The 20,124-nt window shown below is 29.8% G+C and overlaps 1 protein-coding gene across 4 annotated transcripts in view; it reads left to right on the top strand.

Moving 5' to 3' along the window:
• The first annotated feature begins 14,227 nt into the window (after positions 1-14,227).
• Positions 14,228-20,124, top strand: part of LOC120071041 (glycosyltransferase BC10-like) — an 8,713-nt gene continuing 2,816 nt past the window's right edge. The window contains exons 1-12 of one of the 4 annotated variants that reach the window (XM_039023035.1): positions 14,229-14,581; positions 15,271-15,720; positions 16,058-16,156; positions 16,377-16,477; positions 16,568-16,639; positions 16,826-16,916; positions 17,657-17,737; positions 18,560-18,619; positions 18,702-18,824; positions 19,031-19,069; positions 19,146-19,274; positions 19,373-19,928. In XM_039023035.1, coding sequence (XP_038878963.1) covers positions 15,343-15,720; positions 16,058-16,156; positions 16,377-16,477; positions 16,568-16,639; positions 16,826-16,916; positions 17,657-17,737; positions 18,560-18,619; positions 18,702-18,824; positions 19,031-19,069; positions 19,146-19,274 — 1,173 coding nt within the window. In that variant the 5' untranslated portion in view covers positions 14,229-14,581; positions 15,271-15,342 and the 3' untranslated portion in view covers positions 19,373-19,928. Of the gene's footprint in view, positions 14,582-15,270; positions 15,721-16,057; positions 16,157-16,376; positions 16,478-16,567; positions 16,640-16,825; positions 16,917-17,656; positions 17,738-18,559; positions 18,620-18,701; positions 18,825-18,925; positions 19,070-19,145; positions 19,929-20,124 lie in introns of those variants that run through there. The other 3 variants (XM_039023036.1, XM_039023037.1, XM_039023033.1) reach the window with 3 other exon arrangements.

The raw sequence follows: 20,124 nt of genomic DNA, 5'->3' as shown, positions 1-20,124 counted from the left end.
AGGCTTGAATGATGTGGCGCCACACACCTTCTCCTGGCCTGAGAGATGTTCACACATAGTTAGACTATGTTGTATTGTTCATTAGAGGAATCAATGGTACTTAAGAAGTGAGATATAACTACAAGGGCAAAACGGTAAATTGGTCCAGTTGTACTTACGAGCATCTGTGAAAGGTCATCATACTCATGATTGGTTATATCTGATGGACACAAAAATATATATGTGGTAAGAAGACTTTAGTCAGTTATTCATGGACCGTTGGAGCTTCGAGCCATAGGTTCATTAGGTCTCCTGGGTAGCTTGGATAAAGTCGAGAACCAGTGTTTGGATTAATTTGAAATGTTCAAATTGACAAGAAGGAGTTCAATTATATATGATATAATTGGACTGGTTAATTATATATGATATAATTGACTAAATATATGAGATATATTATTTTGGAGGAATTTAGATATAAATGTGATTTATATTATGTAGAGGAGAAATTACTATAGTAGATATGTGATATCTAACTATAGGGTAAGAATATAATATGATTATATTCATTAATTATTAAATTGGTTAATTATATGATAATTGGCTTAAAATTTCTCTCGGACATGCGTTAGTAGGAGCAGCCGCATTTGATTATGGTAACCAATGAATAAAATGAAAATTTGTTTCATTTTGCAAAGGTTCAGAAAATTGGCATCGGTGTGAAAACGTAAACGATCCCATAGTCAAGAGTCTATATGATAATCGCTCAGCGCCTAAACGATCGCACGCTTGTCCCTAAACGATCGTTTAGCTTTTCTAAACGATCGCATGGTGTGCCGTGTTTTCTAAACGATCGTCTACCATTTACTAAATGATCGCTTAGTAAAACCTACACGATCGTGTAGTTTCTTCTAAACGATAAGCACTCAGCTATACGATACCTTCTTTTCTCTCCCATTTGCTTATCGTCTACACGATTAGTTCTTTCTCCAACCTCTACCAAATTCACCAAAGACCACTCTTTGGATTCTCATTCTGAGAATACCAAGGGCTCCATTTTGATGGTGTCGTCCCTGCTGCGTTCACTTGTTCGTGACTGTTCGTGTTGCTGCCATTTGTATAGACGATCGTGCTGCTGCAGCCAACTGGTGCTGGGCGATAGAGTTCGCATAGAGGTCTTCCACTGTGTCAGAGTTCCAAAGCTTAAAGAGGGTCTTCAACTAGTATGAGAACTTTTTCCCTTGTATTTTAGTGTTCGAAGCATGCCTTTAATTAGTGTGTTGTGAATAACTGTATGTTAGAATGTATGTGTGGTATTTCGGTCACGATGAAACTGGAAAGATCCGAACGCGCTCATGGATGCTCTTTGTTAAGAGATCCTTCAGTATCACCATGAATTCATTCTAAAAATGCATCTGATTCAGTTCCTACTTTGATTGGTGATGGTCTAATGATTAATTTGTCTTGAGAACAAGTATCACATGATAATTCATTAAATTGAAGAATCTTCTGGCTCTTCAATAGGTGTCGATTTGAATTCTCAATAATTCTCCTCATCATTATAGATCTTGGATGACCCAATCAGTCATGTCAAATTGTAAATATGTCTGAATTTATGAACTTCAGGTTCATTGTTGCATATGTTTCAATTACTCGTATATGAGTATAATATAATCCAAAAGCGATAAAGCAGACAACTTTTTCAATATACATTTTTCATTTGAGACAGTAGAGATAATATATAGATACTCCACGTTATTCTTACTACCAATCTCAATATGATAACTATTGCAACGTATATCTTTAAAACTTAGAAGATTTCTCTCTGATTGATTAGAGAACAATGCATTATTAATGGTAAATTATGTCCGTCTAGGCAAAATAATATTTGTTTTTCCAAAACCTTCAATTAAGTTTGCAGAACTTGATATTGTATTTACTTTTGCTTTCAATATTGTCGATTAAATTTATTGACAGTAAGTGACTACTAAATTAAAAATTGTTAATACTAAAGAAATTATATTGAATCTTTTAAATATATAATAGAGACTAAATTAATATTATTAAAAAAAGAAACCTTAAATATGAGTGGCTAAAATATATCTATAACCTCAAATTTACAAGTTTTTTTAAGATATATTTTCTTTCTCCAAAAAAAAAAAACTTATATTTTTAGCTAATCCAAATTCTTTAAACTCATTTTTTTCAGCCATTTAATTAATATAGGAAAGAAAAAAACATTTTTGGTCCAATTTCCACCGGTTTCTAGTTAGGTTTTTTAAATATTAGTACATTTAATCCTATTTGAGTTTAGTTTGAATTTAGTTTTTAGATTTCAAAATGTGACCATTTTATTTTTGAGATTTAAATTTTTTTTCAATTTAGTTTTTATGTCTCGAGATTTACACTTTTAATCTCTATTTTTTTTTCATCAAATTACTTTCCATCCTTAGCGTTAAAATCTATTAATTAATTTAAAATAATTAATCTAAGAACTAAATTTAAATCAAGTTGAAAAACAAAATGACTCATATCTCAAAGGTGATTAAAATGGTAAGATTTTAAATCTCATAGATTAAATTAAACCAAACTCAAAATTCAAGAACTAAATATATAATATTTTGAAATTTAGGGACTTAATAGGAGCTAGACTTAAAATCTAGAGACCAAAAACATATTTTTTTCTATTTAAATATGTTTGAAACCAAGCTATATGAATGAGTACATTCAATTAAACTTTTTTTTTCCCCTTTTGTGACGGATTATATTTAAGCTAAGTTTGAGTTGAGCTATTGTATAATTAAATTACCTGTAACAAAGTTTGCTTCATTATGTATAGTATAAATTGCATTTAAAGTTACATCTAGATGGATTTCAAAATCAACTATTCAAGTCCTATTTGGTAACTATTTAACTTTTTTTTCTTAATTTTTAGAAATTAAACCTATTTTTTTTCTATTTCTTATAATATTTCACAATTTTCTCAAGTTAAAAAGTTAAATTCTTAGTTCAATTCCATGAAAAAAAACTTTTTAAAAACTAAATTTTTTAATTTTTAAAATTCGACATAGTTTTTGAAAATATTGGTAAGACAAAAGTAAGAAATTTAGAAGTGAAAAAATATTTATAGATTTAATTTTTAAAAATTTACGACCAAAAATCACGTAGTTATAAAATGGAATCTCAATAGATATATTTCTATTAAGCAAAACTTGGATTGATTTAATTTTCCTTGTTGGAGTACCTTCTTCAATGTTGGGTTTGAAGCAATCGAGTTATGATAGAAGAAATATTTGGTCCCAACCACAAATGTCAACTCAATAATTCTTTGTCTCATGGCTTCACATACCCCCCTCTCCCTTGGAGTCAAAATTATAGCCCCATTGCCCAAGTTGTTATGAGTTTCTGTAAAAAAAAAATACATATGTGTTTATTCCCTTATCTCAATACAATTCTATTATTATTATTATTATTATTTATTTTTATAATTACTATTACAAATCAAATCTCCAACAAGTTATCATAAAAGACAGATTAAATAACATTTTAGTCTCTATATTTTGAGGTTTGTTTAATTTTAATTCCTATACTTTCAAAAATCCAATTTAAATTTAGTCAATTAAATCCGTTTACTTTTAATAAATCTTAAATTTAGTCAATCAAAGATTTTTTTTTTTAAATCGAAATTGGCTAAATAATAGTAATATAGTTTTCATACAAAGAAATATATAATATTTGAATATGTTATCAAAATTTGGAGTGAAAATGCTAATAAATAACAAAAAGTTTTTTAAAAAATCAACAGTAAAGAAGCAGTAGAGACTAAACTTTATATTTTTTTTTGAAAGTATATAAAATAAGATTGAACAATGAAAAGTATAGAGACCAAAATGATATTTTAACCTAAAAAATATGACAAATAGACATGATTTAATCAATTAAATAACATGAGTTTAACAAAAAAATGATTGTGGATATTACTCAATTTCTTTTTTTCATTTTTTTAGTTTAGTGCGAGTGCAAAATGAGCTATTATAATAAATATCTCATATGGTAGTATTTGTGAAATTTCGTAGTAGCCAATGTTATTGAAAGTGTAGTATTTTTGAAGTTGCTGTAAAAAGTCTATTTTTGATTTTATAATTTTAATTTGTATAATTTGGTTGGTCTCAATCAATAATGTCAACCCAATTATTCTTATTCTTGGGAGACATTTCCCATGGCTTCCATCCTTCCCCTCTTTCTTGGAGTCAAAATGTAGGCATAGACCAAGTTGTCAAATAAAGGGTTGTTTATGCAAAAGTACATGTGTTTTTATTATTCCCCTTATCCCAATAGAATTCTCTATTTCCATTATTCCTACAACTTATCATTGCAAATAGATAGGTTTAAGTAATTCAAATAATAATATAATAATAAGGAAAAAAAAAAATTATTTCTTAAAAAAAAACACAAAAAGAAAATTTTCCATGATTGGTTGAATTGTATTGATTGCCAAGTATTTTACTAGAGACGTGAACAACTTTTTTTTTAAAGAGAAAAAAATAAAATAGCGAAATTGAAACAATTTTAGAAAACAAAAGAAGAAGAAGAAATAATGATAAAAAAGGGTGCAACACGAGGATTTCCCAAGTGGTCATGCCCAAGCACGCTTAACTACATAATTCTGATGGGATCCGGTGCATTAAAGAAGTGTACATTTTTCTTTAGTCTCGAATTCACAAATTGAATATTGTGAGATAATTTTAGATATATATATATATATGATTACTTTTGACACTTAATTAATGGGTAAATTTTATGTACATATTTTGTTTCTTTTACTGAATCGTATAAATGAGTAAACAAATAGTTCAAAAGATTGATTGAATGAATTACAAGCAATTGAGTGATGATAGAAGAAACCTAAAAAAAAAATAGAATTAAAAAAAGACAAATATATATATAATGGAAAAAGAATGGTAATCTAGATTAGGTCGACTAGGTGCCCGAGACCACAAAGGTAGTATAGATAGTATCAAAATGTTCTTTGAAAATCTATCAGCACATTCATCATTCCGATTACACGAAACTTTTTTTAGCACTTAAAAACTCTTAAATATTGAATTTTCTTTTTAGTATTTGGATTTAGCAACATAAATATAGTCAAGGGTATGTTTTATCAAGGAGTTTTTTAAATTCATTGTAAGCCTCACGACTAAAAATATCAATTTCATAACTTATTAATTCCTAATAATACGAATCAACTTCAACAATTTTTTTTTCACGACTAAACAACTTCATCTTTGTCACAAACACTTCCTTTTAAGAGTTTTATTATTTGTTTGAAAGTATAGTATTAAAAGTAAAAATTAAACATATGGTAAACATTATAGAACATTCGATAGAGAAAAGTAATAGCATCCTTATGGCCACAAGCCCATAACTACAATGAATCTCCGATCTCTTATCTTTCAACTCAAGAAGGGGAAGAATAAATTCCCCTTTCACCCATCTCTTACAACAAAGATTCGCACAAAATATTTATAGATAAAAGGAGAATGAATCCATTATATTAGAATATTGGTATAATCTTAAATTTACTATGACTCATCAACTTAAGTTTTTAGTTGAAAAATTGTAAAAAATAACCCTCAAATATTTTTATCTTTCACAACTAGCACTTTTTTGGAGAACTCATTAAAATAGTTTTTTTTATTTGTTCTTCCTAGCCGATATCGACTCGAGATTAATTTGAATAAAAATTTAACTTCTTATCCTACATCTAAACTATTGATTTTTTTTTTTTTTTTTTTTTTAGTTTTCTTGGTTGTGGAATTACGGCCAAGATGAAGACCGACTATAGGTAATTTTTCTAAATCATGGTCCGTAGAATTTGATTCATCATAAATATTAAAAATTGTATTTTTAGAAATTCATAAATATTAAAATCAATCATTAAAAACTCTAAAATTTCTTTAAATCTAAAGTATATTATGTAAGATTTAGGTAAGATTACATGCAATTTAGTGTTTTTCTTGATCAAGGTTTCATTAAAAAAATTCAAAATAATCAATAGTTTGGATGTGTGATGAAAAGAAGTCAAATTTTTATTCGACTCTCAGGGTCGATCTTGGACCGGAAAAGATCGAGAAAAACTATTATAACAAATTGCCAAAAAAATGTGCTAATTGTAAAATATAAACCTTTTAGAGATTATTTCTAACCATCTTTTTCTTTTAAATTTATCGGTAGTGATTACGCGTTAATCAATTAATGAAAGTAATATTTAGATACGTCATATCTATGAAAATTTTTCGAAAATTATATTTTATGGGTCATTTTTGTTGTAAAAAGGAGATAGGGAGGTGGGTGCATATATAATTTATGCAAGCTTGAGTATCAGATAAGATAATGAAGAATCTAAGGAAAGATTGAGATGCTGTGAAATTACAAAACAAGCCTCTCTTTTCTCAACTGCCTATAAATAAAGCAAATGAGAGGCTTTTTTGTGATCAGTTCATCAATTTTGTGTAATGCAAAGAAAAGGAAAAATATATGTGAAATTTTTGAAGCTTCATTTTCATATTATTTTGAGTTGGAGAGTAAGTATGAGCCAAGGATGACTTGCCTGCCTTTTCTTCAAAGATGCATAACTTTTTTTTTTTCCACTAACTGCATCTTTTTCCCAAATCTGTTTGGGAAGTCATCCTTGGCTCATTTTTCCTCTCTTTACTCCTTTTTTTTTTTTTGCTATACCCGAACATCGATTTGTTATGATAAGCTTTCAGTGTTATATGTATGATATAATTGTTATGTCTCATTGTCTTGTTGTTTTGTTATATGTGAAAAATTGTCTCGAGTACAACATCGTACACTAGATTTTTTATTATAAATTGTTGGAAATCTTGCTTTCTAGTATTTGTTAATGTCGTTATTCACATTGGAATAATTTATCGAGGATAATTATAAACTTGAAGGAACAATAAAACGCGTAAGTTGTTTAATGGGAAAAACGATCTAAATAGAGATCATGTATGAGAATTGATAGTGTGATTAAAAAATTTAAATATATATATGCATGTGTTTTTATTGAATTTTATTATAACAAAAATAAATTGTTTCAAAATAAAATTTTGTACCTAAATTAAACACTTTCTTTGGAGTTGACATCATTGTAAGAATTTAGTATAATTTCACATATGTCATATGTTTGGTTGAAGATTATTTATTTAAAAAATATTTAAAAATATGTATTTTTCATAATATGTAATTATCAATATAATATAATTTAAAAATTAGTTGTCAATATAACATTATTTTGAAAAAATGGGTTTTAATAGAAAATAATCGGTTATGAATTGAAATTAACAACAGCAATCAAGTATTATCTAAAAATAATTTAGATATAATTTTTTTAGCAAAATATATAGATCTAACATACTATGTGAAAATATGTGAAATTATTATTAAGAAAACGGGTAATAGACAATCTGAGTCAAGGCATTTCACTTGGTGGAGATTCGAATTTCCATTCATGAAAAAAAAAAAAAAAAAGAGTAAATTTCTTTTCATAGTTTTTTTTTTTTTTATTTGAAAGAATTTAGATTATTAATATTAATTAGGAATGAAATAAATAAGCAAAGATTCAGAGAGATTTTTTTAAAATATAATTCTGGTCTATGTAGGCTTAAATATTAATCCATATATTTTTAAATATTCAAGTTTATTTATTCTATTTTTAATAAATCTTAAATATTTATTATTGTTGAAAATATTTTTGTTATTTTCTAGCACTAGCTATAAATTTTGAATAAAACATATTCAAAGATCGTGTTTTCTTGAATGAACATTATTATTATTATTCAAAATTTTAAATTCTTTTGAATTCCTAGTGTTGTGATTAGGTAATTTGATCTTCATTCTACTCTTTCTTACTTTGAGTTTTTTTCCCCATATCATTGATCTATTTTTGGAGATCAACTATCTAAAGGGTGTGTTTGGAATAAATTTTCAAGTATTTAATTTAAAAAATAAGTCATTTTAGAAGAAATTGAAGTTGACAACTTTTCAAAATAGTTTTTCAAGTGTATTTTGATATGTTTTTATAAAAAATGTTTAAATAAAAATGAGTTTTTTTTTTAAAAACACTTTTATTTTTAATTAATCCACAGGTCCTAAATTTGTTTATTCTTCCATGAGTTATACTTGTTTAGTTTCTGAGTATGATGATTTTTTATGATTGTTTTATCTCGTTTTTGAAAAACACGAAAAAAAAAAATGCTTTGTTGGGTTTAGAATTTAGTTGGTTTCATCTATAATCATTGATGCACTTTTATGTTTAATTCGTAAGAAACGAGCATTTATGTTGGAACATGCTATTTTGAGAATAAAATGATGAAAATACCTCTATAATATGTCAAAGTTTGACCTAGGACAAGAGAATGAGTCAAAGTTGATGAAAAGTGCCGAATTAGGCCAAAAAAGGGGTGTGAAAACTGAGTGGGTGGCTTTCCCACTTCTTTAAAACTTGCAATTTGTAATTTGGTCATAAGTTTTGATCCAGGTGGTTGTTTTAGGCGAATGACCACTTGTTTTATTTGTTTTTTCATTCTCTATCCATCTACATCATTACATTTATGATTTTAATTATCTACTTACAGTAATCAAGTCAAATAATTACAGATCTTATCTCTTACTTATCCTTTTAGGAATCTAAATCCTACATAGTTTTGAAAAATGTTTGCCTATATAAAGGAGGCTTTTGCATGCATCAGTTCTCAACATCAAATTTTAGAGCTTTGGAAGCCAAGAGAGTAGGCTCTTTTAGGATTTTTATTAGAGTTTGTCTAAGGCCTCCATTGGGAGTTGATTTTTGAGCAGAGGCGACATCTTGGAGCTCAAAAAAGTTGATGATTTGGAGATTGTTGAGGGTGAACCCCAGCTTGAGGATGATAGTCAAGATTTTTCTGTATTTGGAACACTATGAGTGACAATGATTTGTGTTCTTTGAGTTTTTTTTTTTTTTTTTTTTTATGGATGGCTTAAAACTTTGTTAATTGTTCTTGGATTTGATTTATGCATAATTTATTTTAACATGTTTAATCTTAATGTATTTGAGCAACTGGCCAATATTTGAATGTCCGTTACTTAATGACTTGCTTGCGAGAGAGGGCGTTAGGTTAGATCTAACATGTTAAATTGTTATTCAAATATGCACGATGGTGATTGAAAATTAATAGAGATCAACTGATGGAGAAACTTAATGTTGTAGTTACTTAATTAATTGCGTGAAATTGAATTATTGGCTAGGTATTAGAAAGGGTTGAGCTTGGTAGAGGATACCTACCTGGATATAAGATTCCTAGGTCTATAGTAGCATCAAATCAATCTAAGGTCTAAACAATTAACTTGGTTAATCCATTTAACAAAGTTAAGACGTGTCTTTGTCTAGTTTCACCTCGGTGTTATCTTTTATTTGCTCTCTAGGATTAGACTAGTTAAGTTCTCATCAATTAGAAGAATCTCTAAGTAGCTAAAAGAATTGAAAACCAATTTTCCAGAGGACGATTCTCGGTCTCTTGACCGACTTACTATATTATTACTCGGTGTATGTGCTTGTGCGTATCAATTTTACAATTTCATAAGTATACTATTTTTTTTTTTGGTTCAATTTAAGTATCTGTATTTTTAATTTGAATTTTTTAGTTCAAAGTTTGATCAGTTCTTCAGAGTTTGCTATTTATTTGTTCTATATCCGAATTTCAGAGTTCATGATTATTTTTCTTTTGTTGAGTTTGATGATTTTTTTGTTTCAAAGTTTTATTTTCCAAATTTTGGTTTATCTTCTTTTTGTTGTTTTTTTAGTTTGACTTTTATTTTTTTTATATGTTTTCAATTTAATATGATTAATGGTCCTGCTTTCGGACTTCCTCCTCAATCTTCATTGGGGTGATTAGACTCTCCAAAGAAATTTCTTTGGTTTTATGTCTCAATCAACAACTTTTTTATTTGTTGCTTAGTCGGAGGGTCTTCTTTCAGGACACTTGGCTTTCTTCGTAGTACAAACGTCTACAACCTTCTTGACTGTCAGGAAAAATAGCATCTTCTGCTTCCACCGTTTGAAGTTCGCTCCTTCGAACTGTAATAGATGGTTGAGGTCGGATGTCATAATGTTGTTCTGATTTGTAATGGCCATCACAGTAATGGCAGATGAAAAACATCTTAAAATTGTTAGACTTGGCTACCCTCCGATGGACAAGATTTGACAGCAGCAAACAGTCACAAACGGTAGTCATTAGAGAAATGGAACCTAGAAAAATGAAAGCTTGTTACAGACTACACATGAATCTCACTCTCTTTAAGATGTTTCACGGCTCTGCCTAAGTGTGCAAGAAGTTCTATGTAATTGCCACGTCATCCCTAGGATAAAACAGCCTTGAATACATAAAAATTGTCTCGATCGGAGCTACGCTGTACCTGACCAGAAAACTCACACCCTTCGACTGAGATGCTTGGAAAACCAAAACCAAAAATGAAGAAATCAAGATTAGATAATAATTATTAATAAAAATAATCACACATACGCCTTGCCATGATGTCCGCTCGAACCGCAACGTCCATGTGGAATGTCTTGGGTATCTCTTTACTGCCTCTAAAATATAGGTATCCCTTGGGACCTAAACCCATAACTCAAGGTGGGAGTATAAGAAGAAGAATCCACCTCCCAAACTAAGCAACGTGGGATTCTCAAAACGCTTTTTGTTGTTCATTTAACACTTAAAATGTTCACTAACAAATGGTAACAACTCAACTTTCAAATAAGATTGGATCAAATGGATGTGTAGAAAATTGGTGAACAAATCTCCAACTTCCCAGAAAAAGGAGTAAAATGATAAAGAGCAGAGTAGAGAAACATGAGAATCCAAACGGAAACAAATTTATTATGTAACTACTCCAATATAACATGAGACTATAAGAATTAAACTACTAAAAAGAACAAAAACTATGATGAACTTGCTGAGACAGAAATGAGAAGAAAAGAACTTGTTTCAATGAAAAGATGAAGTCAAACTTGAAGAAAAGAAACTGAAAACCTGAACTCGATTCAATCCTTGTCAAAATGATTCGAGATATCACAGTCACAGCTTTCGAAGATACTAGATTTGTGCATGAGTTGCAGCTCAAATCTTCGAGAACTACTAAAAAAATTTAAAATTGAAAAAAAGGTGTAGAAATTACTGAAAATCAGCCCCAAAGAATTGGCAAAATCCAAAAATATATATACACTTTGGACCTTTGTTAGTAGTTATCATCTACTTTGGCTTTGGAAATTTATGTTCCATAATTGTAAATGCCTTTTCATGTTGAAGAAACCGAATTCCAATAACATTGGAGTTATTCTATTCCACATAGGTTAAGATTTTCTAAATTACATTCCATCCATCATCTAAAATTTTTTATTTTATTCTAAAAAAAAATCCGTCCCATGACCACTTTTGATAAGGTATTTTGGTGGATTATAGAAGATAAATAATTTTTTTTAGAAAAAAGAATGAATTGTTTTTATTATTGTAAATTTATATTCATATTTTATCATTTTAATTATTTTCATTTTTTTTATGTGAATTATTTTCCTTCACTTGTAAGAATTGTCAGATGTAGAAATATTTGTTAAGTAAAGGTTAATCCTTAATACTTCATTGAAATAATGTCCTAACCTACTTTTTCCACGTAAAAAGAGAAACAAATAAAACTTATTATGAATTATAATTTGGTGTTTACTAATAAACTGTTTGGACAATCAGCATTTTCAATTATTGAGGGAACAAAAACGTGATTTAAGCAGTGGGGAAAGCAAAAGACACGACTAAGTAACCCACCTTTTTACTAAACTTTAACTCATGATTTTTTGTTTCCTTAGCTTTAATTTGACCAAGTAATGATTTCTTTTATTGAAGTTCAAGAGGGTTAGAATTTCTAAGTACTAAAAGAAAGGGGTAGGGTATCTAGATTTTAGAGCTAATTAACTTTTTAATTGTGGAGGGAAGATTTAACTTTTTTTTAAGCTTAATTACGTTTCAACTCGTTTGGTTTGAAGTTTTATAGATATCGAGAAATAAAAGATGTTTCGAAATTGAATGTCTGTGCATCAAAGATGATTTGTGTTTGGCTATGTAAATGTTATCGGAATTTATCAACAAAAATGATGTTTTTTTATTTAATTTATGAAATTTAAGCGTGATAATCTTATATAAATTTAATAGTTTAATTACTTAAACTAGAAATATCATTTAAATATTGATAAAAATGAATTATTTAAGAATAATAATAATTTTAATTATAAATATTTGAAAATTTAGTAATTTATATTAAAATCAACCAAGTAATACATCTAATGAATGCTATATTAATTATAATATAATATTTAATCATTTTTTAATTAATTAAATTTAACATCAATAATTTTAATTTTAGTTAAATAATATAAAAATATATTTTATAAACAATATATTATATAAAAAAAAGTAAAAAATGAGATAATCGATTATAAATAATCAGTAATGATCAAAAGTTCATAATAAGTTTATTTAATTAATAATTTATGTAAATGAATAATTCAATTCAATTCATTTAATAAAATTTTACTGTAAAACTAAATTAAGTAAATATTTTAATAATTTATTATTAATAATTAAAATAAATATTTATATTATTTTTATTAAATTTATATTAATTAACTATATTTAAAAGGAAATTATATATAAAAGGAAAACATAAGAAAATGGGGGAAAGAAAAAACCCACAATTTTGAAAAAAAAGAAAATCTAATTTATGAGAAATGAGGATGTCTAAGATGTTGGAATTACTTATTTTCATACAAAGTGTTGAAAAGCTTGAAACAAACATGAGTAACATGAGTATTGGATGTTTGTTTCAATTCTCATCTAGAAAACTTTTAAACAAAGCGATCCCTAAAAATATATTATCAATTTTCTTTTATTTATTTTATTAAGGTTGATTGTAAATTATCGTTGTTGGAAGAACAAACCAAATACTAAATGCAATAAATTTAGAACTATTTTCAAATATAACAAAATGAATCAAAATATTTATAAATACAATAAATTTTTACTATCTATTAGATTGATATTTTACTATTATTTATAAATAATTTAAAGAATATATTGATTTAAAAGGAAAAACACCATCCATCAATAAATTATTTATTTGAGAAATTTTCAGAATAGGGAAATCTCTAGCCTAGAAAAGCTATATTAAATAACAGCAAATATAATATGACAAAAATGTGGGACTCACAGAAAGGGTACTGCTGTTTGCAAAAATAGTCACCACTATCACAGGAATTATTTCCTTTCCTAAATTAAATTTAAAAACAATCTGCAATAATTTTCTTTGGGCAATAAATATTCAAATTTTATATTTGCAAGGTGAAAATCAGTTACTACTATGAAATAAATAAATAAATAAATAAGGGTTACTAGAAGACAGCAACTAAATTAAAATACGATAAAAAAAACATATTACTTTAACCTCTATATTTTGAAATTTAATTATTATTATTATTATTTAACTACTTTTAATAAAATTAAATTGAAAGACTAAACTTAAAATTTATTAAAAATATAAAAACTAAAATTTGATAATGGAAAGTACAAACTAATTTGAATAAATGTCAAAATATAAAGATTAAAATGATATTTTAGTTTTAAAAAAATTAGCAATTTGTACTAAACTATCTTAAAATTATAGGACCAAGTAGATATAAATCCTCGAAGTTTTCACGGTTAGAATTTATAATTCACAATATTTTCAAGTATTGTTTTAGAATTTTATATGTTAAATTTAAATAATTGAAAAAAATCAATAGAGAGACTAATTAGAGATAGAATTTATCGATACAACATATATTCAAACTTATGGTTATTTTTCGATTTAAAATTGATCGGAGATAACTTCACCTACTCTACTTTAATGTTTGTAAACATTGTAATTAATGATAATAAATTTAATCCATTCAGATTTAGTGTTTTTTTTTAATGGTTTAGTTGTTAAATTATATTTATGGTAGATAATGATTTGATTACTTTCCCACTGAATAAAGAACGCGCTGAGTGTGGGCCTAATTTTCCTCAAAAGTCGAATATTGTTTCCGTTTTAAAGTTCAAATATTTTTTCCCATTCTAAAACATAACAATAAAAAATAAATAAATAAATAAATAAAGAAGTTCAAAGGATTTAAATATATAAATTGTAAAATTAATAAAACGTCGTTCCTGAAAAATGTTGTGCATTTGAAGCCGGAATGCCATTTCTGCGGCTGCTCCGACCACCCACGGCTGAGCTCTCCGACAAGAAGAGAAGAGAAGAGAAGAAAGAGAAGGAGCAAAGACAACGAAGCGTCTCTGACAATGGAAATGGAAATCATAGACTTTACAAGAAAATTTATTAAATTATCTCCATTTTTGCTCTGCACGGGTATATGAATAGCCTGATTATTCTATTTCTTTTTTCCATTTTTCATGATTTGGATCTTGGAAGCGACGGCCTCAACTTTTGCTACTCCACCATTTTTGGTTCCTCGCTCGAGATCATTCTTCTCTGAGTATGATTTCTTACCTCATTTCATCTTTCTTATATTTGGATGTTTTTTTTTTCATCACTGAATTGAGTGTTCGGATTCGGATTCCGATTCTTGTTCCGATTCCCTTATACCTTCTCTATCCTATTTCGTGATTGGTAGTTTTGGATTTTCAGAATCTTGCCTCTAGATTTTCTCTTCTTTAATTGTTATTTCTTTTGCTGCGTTTGCGTCTTCGATTTGAATTCATAGCGTTTTTTTCGTATTATTAGTATTCTTGGCAAATGGAGGCTCTGGGTAGGTCTAATTTTAACATGTATAGGCATTGGGTTGGCTTGACTTTTGGGTGAAATGTAGATTACTCAAGTTACGTCCGGGATATTGATTGGTTTTAGTTGTTGGGATGCTTTAGAGCTTCGCATGGACTATTCTGGGATGGGGTGGGAAGTAACTTATTGCAAAAGTTACTATCAGTGTGCAGGGCTGAGGCCTTGTGTACTGCTTATGAGGTGTTTTTCATAGCAGGAATCTGAATTATTATACTATTGAGTTCTATAATCATTTGAAGCTTTACCTTTTTCCATTTTAGCTAGTTTGAAAATGTTTTAGAACTTGTGACAAAATTCTGTATATGCTGTCAAATTGCAGATTTCCTTCATCAGTCAATTTACAGATTTTCTGGTAACTTTTGACATTCATTTCTCTCATTGCAGGAGTGCATATTGGTAGATAGCAATCAGAATGCAAGTCGTTTAGAAATATAGCTGCTGTACATTTTGTTGAAGATGAAGACAACTCAGGCATGGTGTCCTAGTGAGATGCAGATTTTGCCTGGGCCTCGCCATCGTACTCATATGAAAAAGCCTTTATGGATTATCATCTTGGTTTCCTTCATCATTGTTTTCCTTATCTGTGCATACATGTATCCGCCTCAAAGTAGTGGTGCCTGTTACATTTTTTCTTCTAGAGGTTGTAAGGTCATTGCGGACTGGCTTCCGCCTGCTCCTGCTAGAGAACTTACTGATGAAGAGGTTGCTTCTCATGTTGTTATTCGAGAAATTTTGAATTCACCTATTGTACTATCACAAACTCCAAAGATAGCATTTATGTTTTTGACTCCTGGGTCTTTGCCGTTTGAGAAGCTGTGGGACAAATTTTTCAATGTAAGTTCTTATTTTCTCTTATCTACTTCTAAGTGTTTAATCTTTATCCTTCTTGAGTTTTACATCGGGCTTTATATCCCTGCAATAACTAAATGGTGTATATGGCTTTTCATTTTTCATTCTCTTGAGGAAATACTCAATTATTATATGCATAGCATACTAAGAAAACTGATTTCTTTTAACTTAGTTTCATGAAGCCGGTGATAATGATATCCATCAAGGCTTTGAAAGAAAGGGAATTAGTTGTTTTACTATTGGCTCTTTATTATTTCATTGTTCATTACTTGTTGATCTACAAACTGATTTTCACCGGAAACTCGTTTATATCTCCTGGCAGGGTCATGAAGGCAAATTCACTGTTTATGTCCATGCATCTAAGGAGAAACCAACTCATATCAGCAGCCACTTCTTGAATCGGGATATTCATAGTGATCAGGTACCTTAAGCTATGCGTAACAAACTAATAAAGAGTTATTTGTCTATATGGTGTCAGAATGAAATTCCGAATGTCTCTGCAGAAGCTAGCCTGATATTAAATTTCACTCATGTCATATGGATCATTCTTGCTTCATATTTTGCCATCTTATCCCTTTCTGGAATCCCCTTTCTGATGAGAATGTAAATAATTGGACACTTAATTGACAATTTTTTTTCAGGTAGTATGGGGTAAAATTACCATGGTTGATGCGGAGAGAAGATTGTTGGCAAATGCTCTACAAGATCCAGATAATCACCATTTTGTTTTACTTTCTGATAGGTGACTGAAATCTCAGTAGTTTTCTTTTTTTCTTTTCATGCATTGTATTAAGTTCTTATTTCCAACTGTAATGTTCCTTTTATTTTGCAGTTGTGTGCCTTTGTATAGTTTTGACTATATCTACAAGTATCTGATGCATTCAAATATAAGTTTTGTAGACTGGTGAGTTATATAGCTTCATGCTCCCTCTCCACATATTCATTTCCTTATACTTCCAACCTCTCTGTGACAAGATACACACACACGACTCCTGGTAGCTGGTTTTGTCACATTGCAGGTCCATCTACAATTTAAAACTGCGTATTGATTTGTTTGTAGAATATCTCTAATAGATACCAATTTTCTCAGCTTTAAGGACCCTGGTCCACATGGAAATGGCAGGTATTCAGAGCACATGTTACCGGAAGTGGAGGAGAAACACTTTAGAAAAGGTGCACAGGTACACTCTGGAAATTTCGATCATTCATACAACTTTCCTAAAATTTGATTTGTTGTTGTTGTGTTGGGTGTGTGTGTGTGGAAGGATCCCTTTTTACACTAACAAAAAGAATTGAGTACTTGGGTTCTTTCGTTAACTTCTATGCATGTCTAGGTTGCCACTTTAACTATGTAAAACTTTAAGGGGGTGTTTGGGCCCCCAACATCAAGTGGGTGGAATAGCCCACTCCATATCTTGGGCTCCAATTATAATAGTTGGTGTTTTCAACTATTATAACCTACAATTAACTACAATATTACTATTTCAAATCTTTCTTTGTTATAGTATTTTACTATTTCCTACACATTCTTTCTCTTTTTATTACCGGTGTTTGCACTCCAAATACAAATTATCATAACCCAAACTAAAATAGTTTGCACCGAAGACATAGACTATTATAACCTACATACTACTATAACCCATAGACTATAATAACTACTGACTCTAATAACCAACTCGATGCTCGAAACATCCCTTAATAGTTGTCTTGATTATTTTTAGTCAGTTGAAATGTTGCAAAATTAAAAATTTTAGATTGGGTTTGATGGGTTAGACTTAAAGGATGTATTGATTCCTATTTCTTTGACATCTTTGACCATAAGGCTTAGATTTCCGATTGAGATATTTCTTCCACGTGTGCATGTGAGACAATTAACAAAATAGCATGCAAGTTTAATCCCAATTTTCTTTATTTTATGCAGTGGTTCACAATGAAAAGGCAGCATGCTTTAATAGTTTTGGCTGACAATCTTTATTACTCCAAATTTCGCGATTACTGCCGGGTGATTGTAAACTTATGTCTTCTGTATTTCATTTTCTGTTGCAAAATTAGGACTAATGTGTGTGGTTTTCTTTTTCACATTTTTGTAGATCTTAGGGATACATTACAAAGCTCACTCACTCTCTCTCACACATGCACACACAACAGACACTTCATTAGAAGATAAGTTGAGGTCATATTCCTCATTTTCCCCTACATCCCGACTTCATGAGCAAATTCCCTTTTGATTATATAGCCCTTTCTCAATGCTCACAAAATATGCAGACACCATGTTTCCTAACCAAACTGTATATCTGGGATCTAATCAGATCTACTCGGTTTTCTTTGTGTTTGACCTTAAATAGGAGTAAAAATTGAGAATATTTTCTATTCTCTCTCATCTCATTGGTGTGTCCTGGTACACACATGTCAATCCTTTTCTGTATTCTCACGTCTGCAAACACTTATCCTACTGTCCATTTATTGGGTTTGCAAATATTCCCCACTATAACCATCTCCGTTTTTCTGTCAAGATCTTGCCCTTCCGAAGCTCTGTAGGGGGGAATATTTACAAATTTTATGTTTCATTGCCCGGACAAATGCACATAAGACTCCATTTTATTTAGTAGTTAGCATAATCCATGTTCCCCAAAATTCTGCAAGGTTCATTAGGTTTTTCTTTTGGTTAGTATATAATCCAAATTAAAAAGCTGTCTTCATCCTCTCTCTCTCTCTCATGTAACGGATCAGCATTTATGGTCAATTATGATAAATTCTCTGCCCATGAGGTTACCAAATACTGACTCACCACCATGTATTGATCAATGTTTATTCCTATCCACAGCCAGGTTTAGAAGGGCACAACTGCATAGCGGATGAGCACTACTTGCCGACCTTTTTCAATGTAAGAGTTTCTCCAGACACCTCTTATCACAGAGCATTTCCTGTATGTCTGGCTAAAAAGTTCCCCTTTCTACATCCTTTAGATGATTGATCCAACTGGAATTGCAAATTGGTCAGTAACACATGTTGATTGGTCTGAAAGAAAGTGGCATCCAAAATCGTATAGAGCTGAGGATATTACCTATGAGCTTTTGCAGAATATTACGGTATGATTTATTTATGATATCAATCTTTTCATTTTACTGATTTTCATTAGTGAAGCGCCAAAATGTTAGCCTTCTCCAGTTATTTTTCTTACCAATTGCAGTTTGTGGTCTACTCACCCTTTGTCTCACAGCCTACCGTATGGTAAGGTGATTTAAAGGGGAAAATGTTGTGGATGTTGATTATTTTAATGGTGCTGTCTTTGCAGTCAATTGATGTGAGTGTGCATGTAACGAGTGACGAGAAGGTATGCTTGTTCTGTTATTACAATGAAGCTTTGTTAATGTCTTGATCTAATTGTTGTTTTTGTGGGTCCTCTACAGAAAGAAGTACAAAGGTGGCCTTGCTTGTGGAATGGTTTACAACGGCCATGTTACCTGTTTGCAAGAAAATTCTATCCCCAAGCTTTGGATAAGTTGCTGTATCTTTTCTCCAACTATACAACAATTTGAGTTAGGTTTTTATGTTTACATTTATTTTTGACGTTTCATATTCTTTTGTTGCATCAATAACTTCACAGTTTTTTTGTTCAATCTGGTCTTTTATTCAGTTCTAGGTTGTAAATTCCTGGCCTTGGGGAGGTTTGAATGTGACCAACCATATTCTTAAGTGCAACTAGCTGCTTGACGAGTGCCTATGGTAATCTGAGATTGAAGGAAGCTAACATGTTGGTGTTGCTTCCTTGGGGATGGCAATAGTATCTATATTTTACTTTATTTTTTTTAGGGTTTTTATTTTTTTAGAACAGAAGAACAGACGATTCTGAAGGAAGAATATTTCCTCAGATCTTGTAGTAATATTTTGTAAACATGAGGATCTGGATTTGCATCTTGCAATTTTTTACAAATATATTATATTTTAAGTTTCAAAGTATCCATTTCTGTGCGGCACTTCTATTAGAAAGCACTGCAAACAGGTGGAACACAGAGGTCAATTTATCTCAAAAGGTTTGGAAATGGAATAATTGCATTACTCAATCTGTTTATTTGTGAGATGTCCAGAACATTTTCCTGCTCTGCTTCTAGTTCATTAGAAACCAACTTCAGGGCTCGTCAGGTGCTATAGGAAGATGCTATCCTTTTAATTCCAAAGTCAACCAACGTTATGTAAGTCCTATCATCACTAATCTTTTCAATGTGCAGCATTTTCCCATCTGTGATTTAAAATTTTTCAGGATTCATTTGATGCTTATATTTTAGGCACTCATATTTCATCTATGAATTAGTGTTTCTATGCTCTGACGAGATCCCCTTTTATCTTTGCACATGATCTTGCCATGAACTGATACTTTAATATCACCCC

This window comes from Benincasa hispida, chromosome 2 (assembly GCF_009727055.1).
Source record: "Benincasa hispida cultivar B227 chromosome 2, ASM972705v1, whole genome shotgun sequence".
NCBI lineage: Eukaryota > Viridiplantae > Streptophyta > Magnoliopsida > Cucurbitales > Cucurbitaceae > Benincasa > Benincasa hispida.
Note: the sequence above shows the minus strand (reverse complement) of the source record. Positions and strands in the feature narration are given on the sequence as shown.